Raw genomic sequence first — 18286 nt, 5'->3', positions numbered from 1 at the left:
TAACAGGTTCTTATACCATGCTTATATCCATCCTTGTATCTTCAGCATTTTTAATACACCTTGCTCTGCAATACCGCGGTGCCATCTGTATCTCTTCTTCAGCGTCACTTGTTTTTCTCCCTTCCCAATTATATCTATGCACTAAATCCTTTAAACCTCCATCCAGCCTGCAACTCCATTGGCTCAAACTAATGAACAGAATTTTCTAATTCCCTTATCATAATCCTATTACCAGTCCAGGGCTATTTCTGCAAGGCTCATCATTACACCGAGATGTAAATCTGAGACCGGGTCTATCTGTGGTCACTTGTAATCCAGCTCCTCTCCTGGACACCACCAAGGACACTTGGCAGCGCTTGGAAAAAGTGGAGCTGAGCAACTGAGCCTCTCAGGTAGAGTGATTTGTATGTCGATTGCCTTTCCAGTTTTACTGCAGTAGGGGAACGAAATGCGGTGTTTTGAAGACAGCCACAGCTGCTAAAATTTATTAGCGGTGTATTCTAATAGATAAACTTAACTGATACGGTCTCTCAGTAGAACCTCACCTTTGGCATCAGGCTGACACGTAGCTGTTGAGATAAAATCTAATGCCAGATTTCCAGTTACAAACTTGGCAGGCAGTTTTGATTAAGCTGAGAATAACAAGCTACAAGAGCTATCGTTATTCATTCTTTAAATAATCACAGGTTTTGCTCTAGCGTGGACAGTAAGCGGTGCTTCACTCCAGATGGACTCATTTGGGGGAAGAGGAAATATATTAGAAATCTGACCCCTGAGCAGTCCTGGTGCCTGCCCGGTCTCTCAGAAGTGACACCTATGTCTAATTTAACAGAGCTTTTAGATTCTTTGCATGGTGTCCTATCTCTCTTTATTTGATTTTGTCATTGATTTAATTCAAAATGGGATTTCGTAACCTAGCTGTATATAAGAATCTACAAGAGAATATAAACACACCATCTGTTTTGGGGTGGGGTGGAGTTCAGCACATTGGTGAAGGGTGAGCGAAGGGCTCAAATGGCTGGGATAAGGCCCAGAAAACCTTCTGTCACTTTGTTTTCAGAGCCTCCAAGAAACTCTAAATCCTACCTTTAGAATAAATCCTATCTAATTTCAGGCTCAGAATTGTTTTCTTGCAAAAGAATGTTGTTTGAAGTATAAATATTGGCATGGAAGAATAGCAAATGCACAGGACAAGAAATTTCACTACGCAGCTGGTGTGACAGCATTAATTCTACGCAGGTTGCAAGTATGTCACTAAAGGTATAAATGATGCGTTACATGAAAAGATGAAGGAAATGTCCCTGCTCTGAGGGCAATCTGCCCCCAACAGCAGTGGAACAAATCATCAAGTCCACGGTTTGGTGGAGATGCTTCACTTACCTGTCAGTATTTTGCTGTTCTCAGTGGCAAGCCTTAGTTATTTGTAATCAGATTTGGATTTGGTAGTGGGCATAACAACAGCCATCTTTATATATATAGAGAGAGATAGATATGTATATTCTATATGTATATGTATGTGTAGATATATATGCCAATCCCTCAAAACCAACCATAACGAGCAAGTGAAGAAAACTTAGTGTATATAACAGCTCACTATCCCCCCCATTTTTTGATACTGAGAGATTGCTTTCTACAGCTGAGATCCCCAGAAAATGAGCATGTTGTGAATTGTACAGGTCCAGATGGTCAAGAAACCCCAGGGCAAAATTACATTTGCTTCCAACTTGCTTACGCAAACTATATGATATTTGCAATCAACGGCTTTACAAGTTTCCTGCAAGTACTTGAAATGTTTTTGGCAGGAAGTAACAGTTTGAACATAAAGTTACTCTTCTGCAGCTGGTATATATACCAGATTGTGAGAATTATATGTGAATACTTCATCCTATTTCAGAAGGGGATAGGAGACTTTAAGCTGATCTCTGTTATAAATATTAATGTCTAATCCTAGCAATTCTAATTACAGCACGGCTAAAATCGTGGGGAAATGCATTAGGTAATGAAAGATAGTAATCAAAATAATACAAATTGAGAGCAAATCGCATAACTGAAGATGATCGCTGTAAGCCAGTATATGCAACTACTAGTTTTCAGTGATAAAGGGATCACTAGCAGCAATGGATCTTAAAGGCATCACAGGGTTCTCTTATTCCTCATGCACGAAGTGCAAAAACCCTACAGGTATTTTACATCTTCAAAATACTCTCATCTGTTCAAAGTTTTTTCCTGAGTGAATTACATTATTAAAGGACATTCGTACCCCTTTCCAGCCCTTTAAGAAAAAGAAAAAGAAGGAAAAAATAATCAAAGAGAGCAGCAGTTCAGCAAAAAGGGAAGAAGGGCCTGGCTGATACAAACAGTAGCCCCACCTCAATGGGGAAATAACTTTCAATAATTATTGCACTAGACTGGATTACAGGGATTAGTCAGCTCAGTTGTGCAACTCACTGCAGTTACAGGAGGCTGCAGTTCTCGCTTCTGCTGTGCAACCCCAGAGTAGTTTTAAAAGCAGAAGACACAAGGATTTATGAAAAGTCTACATCACCCTTAAATTCCCACCCTGTCTGTTAGACCTATTGTCTTCTTAGATCACTTTCAGATGTCTAGTGGTATAAAAGCAGAATAACAAACCCATAGTCCACAAACCACTGTGGACAGAAAACCCTGCAGACCCTGTACAGCTCTCTGCTTAGACACTGGTGAGCAAGGAGAGGAAAGAAAAACCAAGTTGCCTTCGTGATTTGTTATGTTTAATATGGCAAAAAACACAGGGAGCTCAGCTGGAGAGGCCAGTAACCAGCTTTCAGTGCTATCCTATCTTAAACCAGGTCATAATCTTCATTTTAAGTCATATGGATAACCAGAGTTAGACTGAATTATAACCTCAACTCTTAATTCCTTGTATGAGCACAAGGATTTAGCCTGAGTCCCAATACAGTGAAATGTTTCTCACTGATTTAAATGTAACCTGGAAAATGCTGTGAAACTCCACTATATTGCAATGGGCATACACCTCAGTTCTTGCCTTTAACATTCAATGCCTGCGGAGTTCAAGTGAAAGCTGTAGAGGAATTTCCCCAATCAGTCTACCTGTACAGAGCAATTCCTATCCTGCTGCTTGCTGGAAGGAAGATATCAAAGAGCTATGAGTGGAAAAACATAAAATGAAAGAGAAAAGCAGGGTCTGCCCACTGATGGGTATGAGAAGGGTTGGTCAAAATTAGGGGAATAACACTTTCTGGTTAAAAGGATCAAAATCAAAACGAAACAAAAAAATCCCTTCCAACTCTTTCAAGTGAAAGACTTTGTGGATTCATATTGCCTCTTGTATTATTCTTATTTTTTTAAGCTGAAATGAAACATTTTCACTGGCATTTTCAATTTGGACAGACACGCAAGACGAGGGCAACAAGTAGTACAGGAAAGTATGATAAGCCTGAAAAATAGCTCCATATATTTGCCTGCCAAAACAAGAAATGGTGTTTGATGACCCAGAACCCTTTCCACTCTAACAGCCAGAGATAATAGAAAAAAGGAAAATGCAAGAAGTCGCAGTGATTTTTTTCTGACTGCGTTCAATCAGAGGAAGGGATTGTGACGCTGTAGGAAGAATGATTCCTGCAGAGTGAGCTAAGCCAGGCTTTAGTGGGCCATCCCAGCTGCTCTGAGCAAAGTACCTGCTGCATTATGAAACTCCCATGGTCAAAGTTCCTCCAAGAAATGCCCAAATTACCACTCATTTCCCAATAAGGGATCTGTGAGCTGTACCTACAGCAGTGATTTCAGCTGAAACTCGGCCAGGCTGGGGGGCAGATTTGGTTGGTCTTGCAGGTGAAAACATCTAACCAAAGTCCTTCTTAATAAAAACTCCCTGGTTTTTTATTTTTAATTGTTTCAGTGTTGATGAGAACTCTACACAAAGTGTCAAATAAAATAATTGGGGTGCTGAGTCCTATTCTTCACAATTGCTGGAATCGTATTAAAATAGCTGCCTTCAGCGGTACCCAAAGACAACCACACGTTGTCTATCCTTAAAGTGGTAAAAATAATAAATAATAAAATAAATACTGAAAATACAGCCTAGCTAAGAATAACCTCGCTAAGTCTTAAGCCAAGCAGAATTAAGGAGACCCTCAGGAAGAGTCAGGAGAAGTCTACATCGGATGAGGAAACACACCAGCCATTGCGTGTCTGAGGTTGAAATACAGACTCTGAGGACTTCCAGGTGCTCTTTTCTTCTCAGGAGACCATCTCTCCCAGTTTTTGTTTCCGTTCTCCATGCTAGTTGAGTTCTGTACTTCACCCAAAAAATGGCTTCAAGCCACTGAACCAAGTTGTTAGGAATCCACAACCTATGGTAAATAAAACAATGGAATGTATTTATTCAGAGCTTATTTAGATGACTTTAAAATTGTTTTAGAAATTGTCTATTTATTTAAAATACATTAACAGACATTTTAGGGTTTTACAATATTATTATACTCTTCTGTTTAGTATGAATATTGATGCATCATCCAAGACTCTCCTACAATTTTATAATACAGGTATTAATACAGACTTGCTGTCATACAGACCATCCTAGGGTTTATTGACTGTTAAATGGTTAAGTGAATTATAATTTGATTTTCTTTGCAGTGCTTGTTGGAACACATCAATAAATGAGGCTCTTGCAAACTGATTCACATTTCAACTGTTCTGTTGGGACAGTTAATGCTGTAACAGCCATTTATCATGTAAATCCAAATCAGTGACATCATGCTCATCTGAAATAGCATGTTTTTCCTCTGATTTATGATGCTCTCTGGTTTTGTATCTGAGTGTAACTCTCCCAAAGGGACAGCGAGTGCTCTCACATGCATTCACATCTACTTTTTTAACACTGAAGAATTCACAAATAGGGCCCCTTTAAGCCACACACACCCACCAAAATAATTAGAAAAGAAAATCCTAGAAAAATCACATTTAATTACTTCTAACGCTCACAGAATTCCTCTGCTTTTCTAAAATCGGCACAGTGTTCATGGCTGCTGCTCCATCCCCTTCCATGGCTGCTGCAGCCAGTTCTGCAGCTGCACTCAGGTCCGTGCAGCGGCTCGGGTTCAACCAAACGTTGTGCTCTGCTGCGTAAATAAACCCAGAGGAAGGAGAAAACCCACCAAAACATCTTCAGTATCTCTTGTACTTCCTTCTCTTGATCCCATGGCCAGCTGCTGCAAACACGGGAGGAGAGGACCTGGTTTATCTTATCACGTCAGCCATGACAGCAACGAGACGGGGCTGCCCTGACGCTTTGCAGAAGGCACCTAAATCCTGCAGCAGCTTCCTAGCTTCCTACAACACGAGGAACATCGCGTTCAGACACGTACCACCCATTTCCTATTTTATTCACTAGAAGCTTGCATCGTTGAGCATATTTTCCGTTTCTCCTCTTGATTAGCACTGCAGACCCAAAGGGATTCAGAGATCTTTGCCCGTACCTAGGACCGCAGAACCTGCGCTGCTGTTATTTCTTGGGTTTTACATGGCATTGTCACATCGTGCAGGTGACAGTGATGCTTCCCTCGGCCTTTGCTCCAAATTCTGTCCCTAGGAGGTAGATTGGTGTCAGAGCGCTGTATTGGTGCGCACATACAAAGCAAATGAAATGGATCGGTAAGATCTTTTCCGATAAGATCATTATGTTCCCTTCATTCTCCTTTTCCCCTTTCACTTCTTTTTGCCCGCTAAGCAAACAAGCTCCCTGATATCTCGTGTTGCTTGTTATAACAAGCCCTTTTCTGCTGATGCTCTTTTTTTCTGCTCAGATGAATGCTAGAAGCCTTCAAGAAAATATCACTGTTACATGGCTGCAGCCGTCTTCTTCTTATGGGGTGATACAACTGTATCTGTGGCTTCTTACGGGGTGATACAACTGTAGCCTGACCACGGGGGAATATTTGGAATTAATTCAGGATACAGCCATGGCAATCTCTGTGAAGGAGTCTTAGAAACAACTAATGCTGCACAGAAAAACTGGCCCAGAATGTGTGTTCCAGTTTCTGCATAAATAAAAGCAAGTCACAGGGAAAGGATCTAGTGTGCTGTTTATCTAAGCCGTGCTCTGGAACAGGATAGGAAAAGTACGTGTTTTCAGCCATCGGCAATTTTCTACAGATTGTAACATTTATTTACACATTCAGGGAAGCTTGTGCAAATGCCTTAGTTGCTGCATAACCGCAGCCCCAGCTTGCTCCGTTCTGGTCTGCAAAGGAAGCAAAAACATTCTAATTTCATGCCATTTTACAAGCCACACGTGAAGCTGTTTGGAATTTAGCTGGTGAGTCTTCACCATGTATAATTAAGAGTCTATCGCAGGATCCAAAAGGAAACATGAAGCCTCTGGAGCGACACCAAGGGTATCACCAGAGGAAAGGGGTAAATCGTGAAGCCACGGCCCTGCCGTACCCGCTGCGGGAGTTCAGCTCTGCAGGGCTCTCTGTGGCCGCACAATATTGTCCGCTTGGCCTTTCATCTTCCGATTTAACACAGGGAATACACTCCTACTGTCGCTTTTACTTGTAGTTTCACGGGGATGCCAGGATCATATACAGCAGAGACAACATTATTTCTCATATTACAAGCAAGGATGGCAGGCAGCCCTGCGTACTGTAAAGTTGCAGCTGGCTGAATGGGACTTGGACGTGCACCATTTGATTAATTACTTTATAAACAGTTACTGTAATCTTTGGTAAATGGTCAAATGAAAAAAAAGAAAAACAACATTCTGTTGTAACATATCCAGCTGTCCGCAGCTTTACAGTTCAACAGAGGAATTCTGTTTTCTTCTATTTTGGATATACTAACCCGACTCAAGATCGCCAGCATCCTCCTGACAGCATCTATGCTGCCTTTTTACCACTTTTACATGGGGATCTTCTCATTTCACACAAATATGGAAATTATTCCTGCAACTAGCAAGTTTCACTCTCTGCTCTATAAAGGGAGACAAGTTTGCATCCAGTAGTGCAGATGTAGCTATTGTGTTAGTGTAATTAAGTATGTCTTGCTTGGTCTGCTCTGACTTTACTCTTGAATCATCTCCACAATACCTATGTTAATCTAATTAAAGCCCCAAGAAGTTAATAAATACACCCTGTCGAGAGCTACTGGCCCAGCTTGCCCAAAGCTCCATCCAAGGGGTGAGCAGGTCCCGCTGCAGAGAAAGGCGCTAATTCAGTGTTAACAGCGACAGAGCTGGAACGTAATATAACTTTTCAAATGATGGGATCGGAAGATGATGTAACTTTTCAAATGGCGGGAAAACAGCAAAAAAATCCTTCGTACATCTCAGAGGATGCTTGTTAATGCTCAGAGAAAGCCAGGAATGAAGAATACATTAATTTGAAAGCTATTATGAACAACTTTTTGGTGTTTTAATTGCTTAATTCTCTCAAATTTAAGAGAAAGACAGCTTAGGTAGATCCTGCATTTATAGGGAGCCTGGTGGCTAGGTCAAGCCTGCCTTTTGTAGATTACAATGCATAGATATGAAGAAAGCAAAAGCAAGAATTTCTGCCCATTTACTTCTACAGTTATAAATACATATTTGTAAAAAAAAAAACTGCAACCAAGCTAAGAAAAAACCAAACAAACAACCCCCACCAAAATGAAATATTGGAATTTCTGAGCCAAAGCTATTTTGCTAAGTGTTTTCCGTGGGCAATCTTTTGCATATCCAGAGCCTTAGGAGGCATTTTCAGTCAAGCCCTGCCCAAAACAGACCGTGCGTGTTCTCCCAATTTCCCAAGGCTTCATTCCTCCCAACCCTTCCCTCCAGGCACCCTTTATTTTTTTGTTGATGGGAAGGAGAAGTAGGTGTCTGTTCAAAGTCCCTACAGGGTACAGCTACTTCTAAATCTTTAATTCACCTCACAACAAATTGAAATTTCTTCCCTTTTCCAGCAAACGCTGGCCATCGACGTCTCCAAATGTCTGCCTCCAGTCACTGCTGGAGTTACAGCTCTGACATATGTGATTTTTGACAAATATAGGGATTATACGAACTGCCAAACATCTGCTGAGTTTGGGAAAAAAAAAATACATAAAATCTCTCCCCTAGGCTTCTGCCATTCATCATGCCTTTGCTAATTACAGCAATAAACTGCAACCAAACTCTGAAGGACATGTCAATTCTAGCAGGCAGAGAGATGTTTATTTAGAGTTTGGATGTTAAATATGTACTTAGACATCAACTGAAAACTCTGTCCTGACTTTCAGAGTTCCGTGGTGAAATGCTCAGTCCATCTGGCAAATCTGGCCGGGCATTGAGGTTAAACACGGATTGAGGTTCGTGTCCTTAAATAGTTGCATTTGAAAACCTGGTCGTTCTGCTTTGGGTTCAAATAGACACATTCTCACCATCAAGCACCCTCCTCTGCCACCCCCATGGATATAGCCAAGGGTTTTTTTTTCAATAATATAAATGAATAAGGGGTTTCCTGAGAGAATTTTAAAAGTAATAGCAACTACGGAATTGCGCCAACAAATAGGCAATGCGATCCACAAATTCAAATCCTGAGTTTCAAAAGACATTCACCACTTAAAATACAAAATTAAGCTTCTTCAAATTAGAAAATTTGGTTAATGATAATTGAATTTGACATTATTAGTGTCAGCTAATATTTTTTCTGCAGTAATAAAACAAGTCCTGTTTGAAAAGATCTGCATTCTGCCCTTCCATACAAAACATGGGGGTCCTGCAGTAGAAGTGAATCTGATTGATGTGAAAGATGTTGAGCTAATTGCCCATTTCAGAGTGAAATCTAGAAATAAATGTGCAATCCATACAAGATGAAGAATTTCTGGTGCATAACTATACACCAAATTTGGAAAGACTAAAAAAAAACAAAAAGGAGAAAGGGATATTTTTTTTAATCCTATGCTTTTTAACCTAACACAGTGCTGTAGCCTGGGGCAGTCACATAGGGAATTTCCTAATTGGGAAAGCCTGAAGGAGAAATTAAACTTTGAACTGCATCTATTTAAAGTGTTTCTATCTCATGAATAAAGAACAGCGTAACCCTCCTAAAGCGGATGGAGCGAATAATCCGATCCAGCAGTCTCAGTGACCTTCCTATGTCAGCCCATCCTGGGTTAGGTTTTCTTCCTATTGTATGGTGTCTTCTTTAAGCAAAGTTGCAGTGTTTTGAAATAATGTATTTTCCCCAAATACAGTGATTTAATCACTACACGTTACACCATGTTTTTCCTCTAGGTAAGCCCAGGAAATATCCGTTTATCCATAGAAGCTTGTTTTTGCACGTCTGGTAACACAAGGTCAGTGCGGGTGGTCAAGGCAGAGGTTGGCGGCTCTGAAAGCTGGTTCTTCAATCTGTATTTACCCACCCTAACATGAGGGACCTGACGGTTTCTGGCTGCAAAGGCAGCTGGGGGTACTCGGTGGTTTCCAGCAGCACTTCTCTGGTTGGGTGCCTGACGGTCATTGTCGGGAGCGGATCACTAAAGGTGCTGAGGGCTCTTGGCTCTGAAATCCTGACCTCTGACATTGACTTTGCTGATGTAATGATGCTAATGCGTCTTGCAAATCCAAATGCAGGCATGATCCAGGATATATAGTGCTCTTGTGCTTTTTTTGCCCCCCTTTTATTTTTGAATTAAAGGGACCAGCTGAGAAGCACTTCGTTCCTGTGACACTGATGTGCTCCGACCCCCTGCCCAGTCTCTCACTCAGCACACATGCATTTTGATTAACAGCACAAACTACATGGCATACAGAACATGCAAAGTGAACAGTTTGTTGGAATAGAACATTTTGTTTAGTAGCTACGAAGCAGACCGTGGCCAGGTCTGAAGCACACGTGTCCCAACCATGCAAATCATGCAAATCCACGTTCAACCATTCAACCTTCCCAGTTCCCAGGCAATGTCCCAGCAATCACTGGTGATTGGCACACACAGAACGGCATTTTCGGTGGGATTTGCATGTATGGAAAGCAGGAAAATTGGGCCTAGAGCATGTTTATATTTTGAGAAAAATATTTTGCATGTTTACTTATTGGAGTAGTCACTAAAAAAGCAAGTTTTATTTATTGGCTTTGTCCTTGACAGAATGCATCTTGCCTTTTACAGTCTGTTTAGAGATTTTTTTGGGTAATTTCCCTCTCTTCTGTAACTATAATTTACCACTAGAAGACACTATTTTTGTATTTACAGCTGCAATATATCACAAAGAGTAAATAAGTCTTCACTACAAACACACAGGCACTGTGCTTCCTTCCTGAGCTACCTCAGAAATTCAATATGGATAGAACAGTTGGAAAAATAAAAGGTAATTTTGGGTACACAGAACACTTTGTGAAGGCTAAAGGCACAAAATACTTGTTACTAAGTAGAAAGCATTGTTTCATATTGCATAAAAAGGAAACACTTTATTACATGGCCATCTCTACCCTGTGGTAAGGCTGGCCCGTCTGGTTTAATGACAACAGAAGGATGAGCATCAGTAATAGGAATGGCTCTTCTTGGGCTAAAACAGACCCAAAGCTCACAGAAATTAAATGGCATTGATGATCTGCAGACCTGATAAGGAAATTTTTTTCTCCTCATTTGCACATTTCAAATAAAAATGTCGGGAGACACTTCCAGTTGTCAAAAGCAATGACAAAAGGTAATGAAAATGCAGTATATCTTCTAAATCAGCAAATTTTTGCCCCGCAAAGGTTGCAGTTGATCTGACACATCACACTGACTTGCCAGCAGTAGCAATGCAGCTGGTGTCCTGGAAGTTCTGTCGGGTACTAAGGGACACAAATGGCTTTTGTGATGACATTTATTATCACGTTACCATCGCTGGACACCATCCTGCATTGCTAAGTGCTACCTCTGACCTCTGCGCTCCATGGTGCTCTTTGCCTGACTCAGGCTTGAGGAGGTTGTGTTAACAGATGGCGTTAACAAACTTCTAAAAGACAGTACCGTCAGCCAACTAATTATCATTGAACTACGGAATCCCAGGTTGGTAGAGAGGACAAGGACCATCTGGTCCAACCTTTCTTGGCACAAGCCCGGTCTAGACAAGCTGGCCCAGCACACCTGAATCTTAAAGTGTCCAGTGTTGCAGAACCCACCACTTCCCTGGGAAGATGATTCCAATGGCTGATTGTTCTCACCGGGAAAAACTTCCCTTGTGTCCAATTGGAATCACCTCAGGAGTAACTTGTACCCATCGCCCCTTGTCTTCCTTTTCTCCAGGCTCAACCAGCCCGGGTGTCTCAGCCTTTCCTCCCATGGCAGCTGCCCAGTCCCTGGATCATCTTTGTGGCCCTTCTCTGGCCCCTCTCCAGCCCATCCACAGCTGGTTTGTGCAGCAGGGACCGAAAGTGAGCACAGGATTCCAGGTGTGGCCTGGCCATCACTGAGCAGAGCGGGATGACGACTTTGTCTCTGCTGGTGATGCCCTTGGTGATGCAGCCCAGCGTCCTGTTGTCCTTCTTTGCCGCAGCAGCAGCCACTGATCACTCAGATGGAGCTGGTTGTCCTACCGTGCCCTCAAGTTCCTCCCCACCGAGCTGCTCCCCAGTTGGGTACAACCCAGCCTGCGCTGTACTCTGGATTATGTTTTCCCAGGTGCAACACCTTACACTTGTCCTTGTTGAACTTCATAAGGTTCATGCTAGCCCACTCTTCTCCACTCAGTGTTGTGTCATTGGCAGATTTCAGCAGGGTACGCTTGATCTCACCATTCACATCACTTACAAAGATGTTAAACTAATTCTAAGTAGGACCCACCTTCAGCTGGGTGCTGTGGTGTGTGGCTCCTGTCTCCTGCAGAGGATGGCTCTAGCTGTCCCCACCGCTGGGCACACCAGATTTAACCCCCCTGTAAAGCCAGGGAGGTGGCAACTTTGGACCCGAGACATCCGGTGAGGGGTCATTACCACCTACTCTGTTGGACTATTTGCTTTCCTGTCCCAGCACTATGCATGGACATTTCCTCATGGAGGTACTTGCACAGTGTGCTCCAGAGCTGGTAGCACCCACACTTCTCCAAATACCAGGAACCTTCATTTTAATTTGGAAAATGCCACATGCCCAGCGTATAAAAGACCACCACCCCCAAAAAAACCCCACCAGCAACAAAAACACCTCATCTAAACCCTTCACAAGGATGTGGAAGAGTTTCCCGCCCTGGTGATTGCCCACACACTAAGCACAGTAACTTACACCTTTTTCCACTGAATTTATTGAAAGGAGAGCCAGCTCATCCTAGAACTGAGCGTCCCACAGATCACCTTGCAGTTACACGTTCATTTGCCCTCGTCCTCAGGTTGGGAAAGACCTGGCTTCTCCCAGCACCAAGATAAGCACAATAAATATTTATAACTTCCCTGAGTGGGAAGAACAGTTTGTATAACTTGCTCCAGGCTCACAGCCTGACTCAGCCACAGAACCAGGATTAAGTTTGAGGAGTTTCCCGCTCCCAGGTCCATGGGCAGCTTACCAGCCTGCGCATCATCAGGACCGTCAGCTCATGCCACGCTGCAGAATGGTGAACCGCAGCTTTCCGTGCTGCTATGATTCACCTAATCTTTTCAGATTTATTAGGCACAACAGATCAGTAACATAAACTTTACAGAGATTTTTCATTTGTTAAGCAATCAGTTCTCATCTCTAATGTTTCACCGAAAATGTACTAAGTTTTCTGGTTTGAGCTTGCAACAGACTGCTTAAGTTTCATATCCTTTATTTTTAGCACCTTTCAGGGCTATGAGCTATTAAATAGCAAAGCACACAGAGAATCAAACCCTCTCTTTCCTCACAGAACAAAGAAAAACCTCAACATCAGTAGGCAGTAGAGCTTTTTGTAGATGTCCATGTAAGCTACAGGTCTGACTTAGGCGGCTTTGATCCAGCACATCCAGCCCTGACATGGCAAAGATTCATATTTCTATTTCAGAACTGATTTAATGGCAATTGGTCCAATAATTTGGATCCACGTGCTGACAACAATCTATCTACAGAAAGAATTTAGACTGATAGAGTATAACTCAATATCTGCTTTTCTTCCAAACTTATTTGCAACGCTTCCCACAGGTTTTGATTAAGTGCCACAAGTACATGTGTGGAGTAATTTATTCTCACATTTACTGATTAGCTTTGGTCCCAATACACACCAGAATCTGATTCCTTGTGTCTTGCTCAGTCGTTACTCTGGTTTATTCCTTGATGCTGGTGTGTGAAGATGAAGATGCATTTCCTCTTGTGCATGTGCGCTACAACACTAACATCACTCCAGCCTAACCCACCAGCAGCTCTGAAACACGGCATTCAAGGCATGATAAACCTCTCAGCATCTACAGTGAAGTCCAATAGAGCTTACCTTAGCACCTGAACAGCTAAAACTGCTCCAGACTAAATGGGAGCGCTCAAATCATCTGCCTTAAGACTCCTGTGGACAGAGACACTTTATCACATTAGAATTACCGGTTTCAACTAAAAAGGAAACTTGTGCAATGTGAGAAAAGACTCAGTACCATGCGGTGGCAGAGCTGATGCAGAGGGCTACGTAGATGTCTATCAGCAGTGTTGTAAAAATGCATGTGAATAATTGGTACCTTTTTCCTCCTCGATGCTCTACCCAAACCCTGCTGCTTTGGGATGCTCTGGCACCACCCAGCTGGGCTCATCCATAGGAATACACAAGGAAACCTCTGCCCCTAAAGAACAGTGGTTCCTCTTTATCCCTCCAAAAATTCCATAAAAGACAAAGGCTCTTGCTTGAGTGCTGCTGTATCACAGTGCCCTGTCATTGCCATCCGTTCCGTGGGTTGCCTTATTTATAGACCAGGTGGAACAAGAAAAGGATTTTGCTTTAAAACACCCATAATTTTTCCTGTTTTGTAGCAAACATGGCCCAACCAGTACAAGCAGTTTGTCTCCAGGGTGTTCAGAGGTCTCTTGCCCAACAGGTTCAAATACTTGCCTCTGTCTTTTGTATGAAAAATGAGCAGTTCAGGCAACCCTTAAAAATAAATACCTATAGGACTTGGGGGAATAATAGGTTCCTGATTCCAAAGGGGATTAAAAGGAAACAAAAAAGGAAAAAAAGAAGAAAATACTCAGTAGACGTTACCAATGCAGACAAGTGTTACAACCAGTATTTCACACCATGTTCCCAGTATTCTCCAGCGACTGAGAAGGAACAGTATAACAAAGAATCCCTCACCCAGGCAGTTTCTGTAAGAATCTGGCCACATGTCTTTTTAAAAAGACTGACATATATCCTATTTGCTTTTGATGAGACGATGAGATGCTCTACAATTATCATGTGTATCTTGATCTCCACTGATAGCTAACAGCTGCAGCAAATTACACACCGTGCTGTACCTGCTCTAAGTTTATCCCTTTTCTATCCTGTTATTAACCATTCTCCTTTTCAAACTTGCAGCATCTCCTACTCCAGCCACCAAAATGGAAGAAAATGCCAACACCAGCTTCGAAGAAGATTTTGAAGGACAAGCGACACACACAGGCAAGAAAACTAACTGCTTTTCTTTTTATTCTTTTTCCTAAAAATAAGCTAAACTGTCCCTGTTCACTGGGGAAGCTCATAATTCGGATCGATCCAATTGGTTTGCCAACAAACTTGCACAGAAACATCAACTCCAAAGCCAACGAGAATGGATTTTGGAGTGACACCCCTCATGGAAGGTGACACCAAACTGATCTTTGGACCAATCTCCTTATACCCGAAGCAAATGGCAAATGCAGAAAACACCTGAAGAAGCCACCAACAGCAGTGGCCCAAGGCAGCTCTTGTTGGTTTCTTGCTTCAGTCATGAACAACAGCCTTTTTCCTTCCGGGGATAAGAGAAGAAAACAAAACAGCAACAAAAACCACACTCGCACGCTAGAATTAGGTTATAAACTTTCACTATAAAGGTTGAATTATTTTTTCCTTCTTACAGAAGGAACATTCAGTGCTAAAAGTGAACTTATAAATCCTTTTGGCAAACACAGCATAGCATTTAAAAGCCTTAAAAGCATCCTTGCTCAGAATCGCAACTCTTTTTAATCCAGCACTCAATCACCATGGTTTTTATGAGTATTGACATTGCATTCAGCTCTACAGACAGGCATCGCTTCATCCCACCCCACCAACAGGTAACGACACGGCAATCATTCCCTCCCTCTGCTCCGAGGGCTTCGTTTGCTTTGGGCTATAATAAATGTAGCTCTTGTAATAACTCCTCCTGGCGTTCTTTCCCAACCAGCCTCACTGCTGTTGACTAACATTATTATATACATATATTTTTGTAAGGACCCAAATGTAGGGCACTACATCAACACCTAGGCTTCCAAATAGTTGTAGATATCAGGCTGTTGTACGGTTATTGTTACGCCAAGAGGTTCAGGCTTATTCTTGCTTCGGAATCTTGTTTGCAAAAGATCAGGTCACGTTCCCTTTCCACCGAGGGGTGTGGTGCCTTTAGCCACCTCTTTAAGATGTTGAAATTTGATACAAAACAGAGTGTTGGCAACTGGAAACACCATATCTCTCTCATGGGAGGGAGAGTTGCTTACTTAGCCTTTTCTATAGAGAAATGCAAACGTATTCCTACGGAACACCAGCTTTGGCCAGTATGTCAGTTTTTACAGGTTTTGATATCTTCATCCTCATTAACTGCTCATGTAGTTCCCCAAAATCTTTTTGCTGGATCCTGACAGGAACTAGACCATCAAAGTAACCCAGGTTAGGAAAAAGTTATTTGCTTTGGAGGCTAAAGTAACACATTGGTCCCAAAGCAGCAAAGAGCTGAACCTTCTTAAGACAACTTGTTGTTGCAGCCAGTTTCTCATCTAACTTCATCTCTTTTAGGGCCCAAAGGTGTGATCAATGACTGGAGGAAGTTTAAACTAGAAAGTGAAGATAGAGACTCCCTATCCTTGAGCAAGAAAGAAATTCTTAGACAAATGTCTTCACCACACAGATCTTTCAGTAAAGAGGATAAAGACACCAGAGAGAGATTCTGCCGTAAGGTAAGAGAAGAAAAGCAAAATAAATACATTTTGATTGTGTATAAAACATACTGATTGTAAGGTAGAAAATCCTGCATTTGCCAGATTCACTTTCTTTGCAGCTTAGCAGAGCTCACACAATACATGCAGAACAAACGCACACCTGACCATCTATCCAGCCCTCTCTCAAGCAAAGTCTAACTTCACTAAAATAAGCAGTGTATTTCACAACAACGTATCACACAACATTGTTTGACCATTCTTCCTCCCTTCCCTGCCTCAGCGCTCTGTCCTTGGTTAAGGCAATGGAAAAATGTTAACACGTTTAAAAACCTACTAGTCAGGGTAGAGCTCTGAGCCTGAACGTTGCTCACTACCACTTACCAGTTCTGAAAGTGGGGGACCCAAAACCCCCGAAAAACCCAGGAATTAAACTTTGACCCCACTACAGTCCCTGGCAGAATTCCCACCAACTCTAGAAGATCTGGAAGTTTTTGCCATATGTGGTAACTGTCTTTAATACCGTCAAGTTGACATGCAAGTGTTGAGATGGGATCTTCACCGATCTCCCAAAGAGACCTTCCAGTGTCACTGTGGGAAGTGATGGCTCTTCTGGTTAAGCTTTCCACACCACGTTCTTTAGACAACAACTTAGTCTCTTCCTGCCTCAGCACCAACACGTTACCACTTATTAATACAACATTGTCTCAATATTCACAGATGAGCATGCAGGAGTATGAATTAATTCATGATGAGCAAGAAGATGAAAGTTGCCTACAAAAATACCGCAAACGCTGCATGCAGGATATGCACCAGAGGCTGAGTTTTGGGCCAAAATACGGTTATCTGTGCGAGCTGCAGAATGGGGAACAGTTCCTGGAAGCCATCGAGAAAGAACATAAAACCACCACTGTCATCGTCCACATTTATGAAGACGGCATCAAGGGCTGCGACGCTCTCAACAACAGCTTGACCTGCCTGGCGGCCGAGTACGCCACCGTCAAGTTCTGCAAGATCAAGGCCTCCGACACAGGGGCTGGCGACCGCTTCTCCAACGATGTGCTGCCCACTCTCCTCATCTACAAGGGTGGGGAGCTCCTGAGCAATTTCATCAGCGTTTCTGAACAATTCAATGAGGAGTTCTTTGCGGGGGATGTGGAGTCTTTCCTAAATGAGTATGGGCTCCTACCCGAAAGGGAGCTTCCAGCACTGGATAACGGCAATGCGGATGAGCAAGATGTTGAATAGCTAGAGAGCCGTAGTCCTCACTGTCTCCCTTCCCTCTTCAGTGTGGTGTAAATCAATCTCAGTAACACCCGCCTCATTTAGAGAAGGCTGCCTTTGCTAACTTATTTGTAAGATACACGTATGTATACATTGCTTAGCTGTTAGTATGTGAATTTTATTTAAAACATATACGACTGGCAGTCCTGTACATAATTATTGCTATGCCAGCTGCAAGTAATAAGAACAGGAGACAATACTGGTGATGTTTAAGAAAGCAAGGAAAATAAAAAATGAGGGCAAATGCGTGTCTCCACTAAGCACAAGAAGAACTGAATTCCAACAGGAACAGGATGGATCCATCCCTCTGCATACACAAAAAGCCATCTCCATGCTCTGGAGTTATGGCCAGTCCTGGCTCCACAGATTCACATCTACTGGGTTCAATAGGAAAAAGATTTCATCTGGCGCTTTTAAGGACAAATAGCCCGATTCCTTGCATTCCTAAATGGCTTAGGTATCTAGGACATTATTTTATGCTTCTGCATTTAACTTTCAATATTCATGAAAATACGGAAGTTAGCTCAGCGCTTTGGTAAGTTTGCCATCCAAACAGCTAGCACAGACACATTATCAGTTCATTGTTGCTCCATATTTTGAACAGTGATTTTTAAGATGTCTGGGAGTTACTGAGGAAGTATATTGTGCTTATGTAATTTCTCTGAATAAAGCTTAACAGCTCTCCAAACCTGCCATTAGAAGTGTGAGATACATTGGTAGTATTTAATCTTAAAAAGATCTGGAATATTAGTAAACACTCATTAGACATCTACTAAACTCGAAGTGTTGAGTTTTGCTAAAGGGATGCTGCTGGGAAGTACGATTTAGCAATCTTTTTGAGAAGATGACACAGGGTAAACCCGCTTTAAAACCTCCTTTCTCTGTAGGTGTAAAAAAATCCCCATCCTCCAGTTCTGATACCAGAAAGAAACCTCAGAAACATTTCAACGATTTCTTTTGCCCGCTGGCAAAGCTGGAAGTTCAA

At 42.2% G+C, this 18286-nt stretch overlaps 1 protein-coding gene across 1 annotated transcript; it reads left to right on the top strand.

Annotated features, from left to right (window-relative positions):
- The first annotated feature begins 273 nt into the window (after positions 1 to 273).
- On the top strand, positions 274 to 17989 carry PDC (phosducin). Its single transcript, XM_065842526.2, has 4 exons — positions 274 to 392; positions 14447 to 14530; positions 15878 to 16038; positions 16738 to 17989. Exons 2-4 carry the CDS (start codon positions 14470 to 14472, stop codon positions 17263 to 17265), a joined length of 750 nt encoding a protein of 249 aa, XP_065698598.2. The 5' UTR covers positions 274 to 392; positions 14447 to 14469; the 3' UTR covers positions 17266 to 17989.
- The last annotated feature ends 297 nt before the right edge of the window (positions 17990 to 18286 follow it).

The sequence above is a fragment of the Patagioenas fasciata genome, chromosome 6 (assembly GCF_037038585.1).
Source record: "Patagioenas fasciata isolate bPatFas1 chromosome 6, bPatFas1.hap1, whole genome shotgun sequence".
Lineage (NCBI taxonomy): Eukaryota > Metazoa > Chordata > Aves > Columbiformes > Columbidae > Patagioenas > Patagioenas fasciata.
This window is presented reverse-complemented; position numbering and strand designations above follow the sequence as displayed.

Coding starts and splice junctions, on each gene's coding strand:
- PDC (XM_065842526.2), top strand. CDS start 14,470: ATGGAAGAAAATGCCAACACCAGCTTCGAAGAAGATTTTGAAGGACAA. Junction 14,531..15,877: donor AGGACAAGCGACACACACAG/GCAAGAAAACTA, acceptor CATCTCTTTTAG/GGCCCAAAGGTGTGATCAAT. Junction 16,039..16,737: donor GAGAGAGATTCTGCCGTAAG/GTAAGAGAAGAA, acceptor CAATATTCACAG/ATGAGCATGCAGGAGTATGA.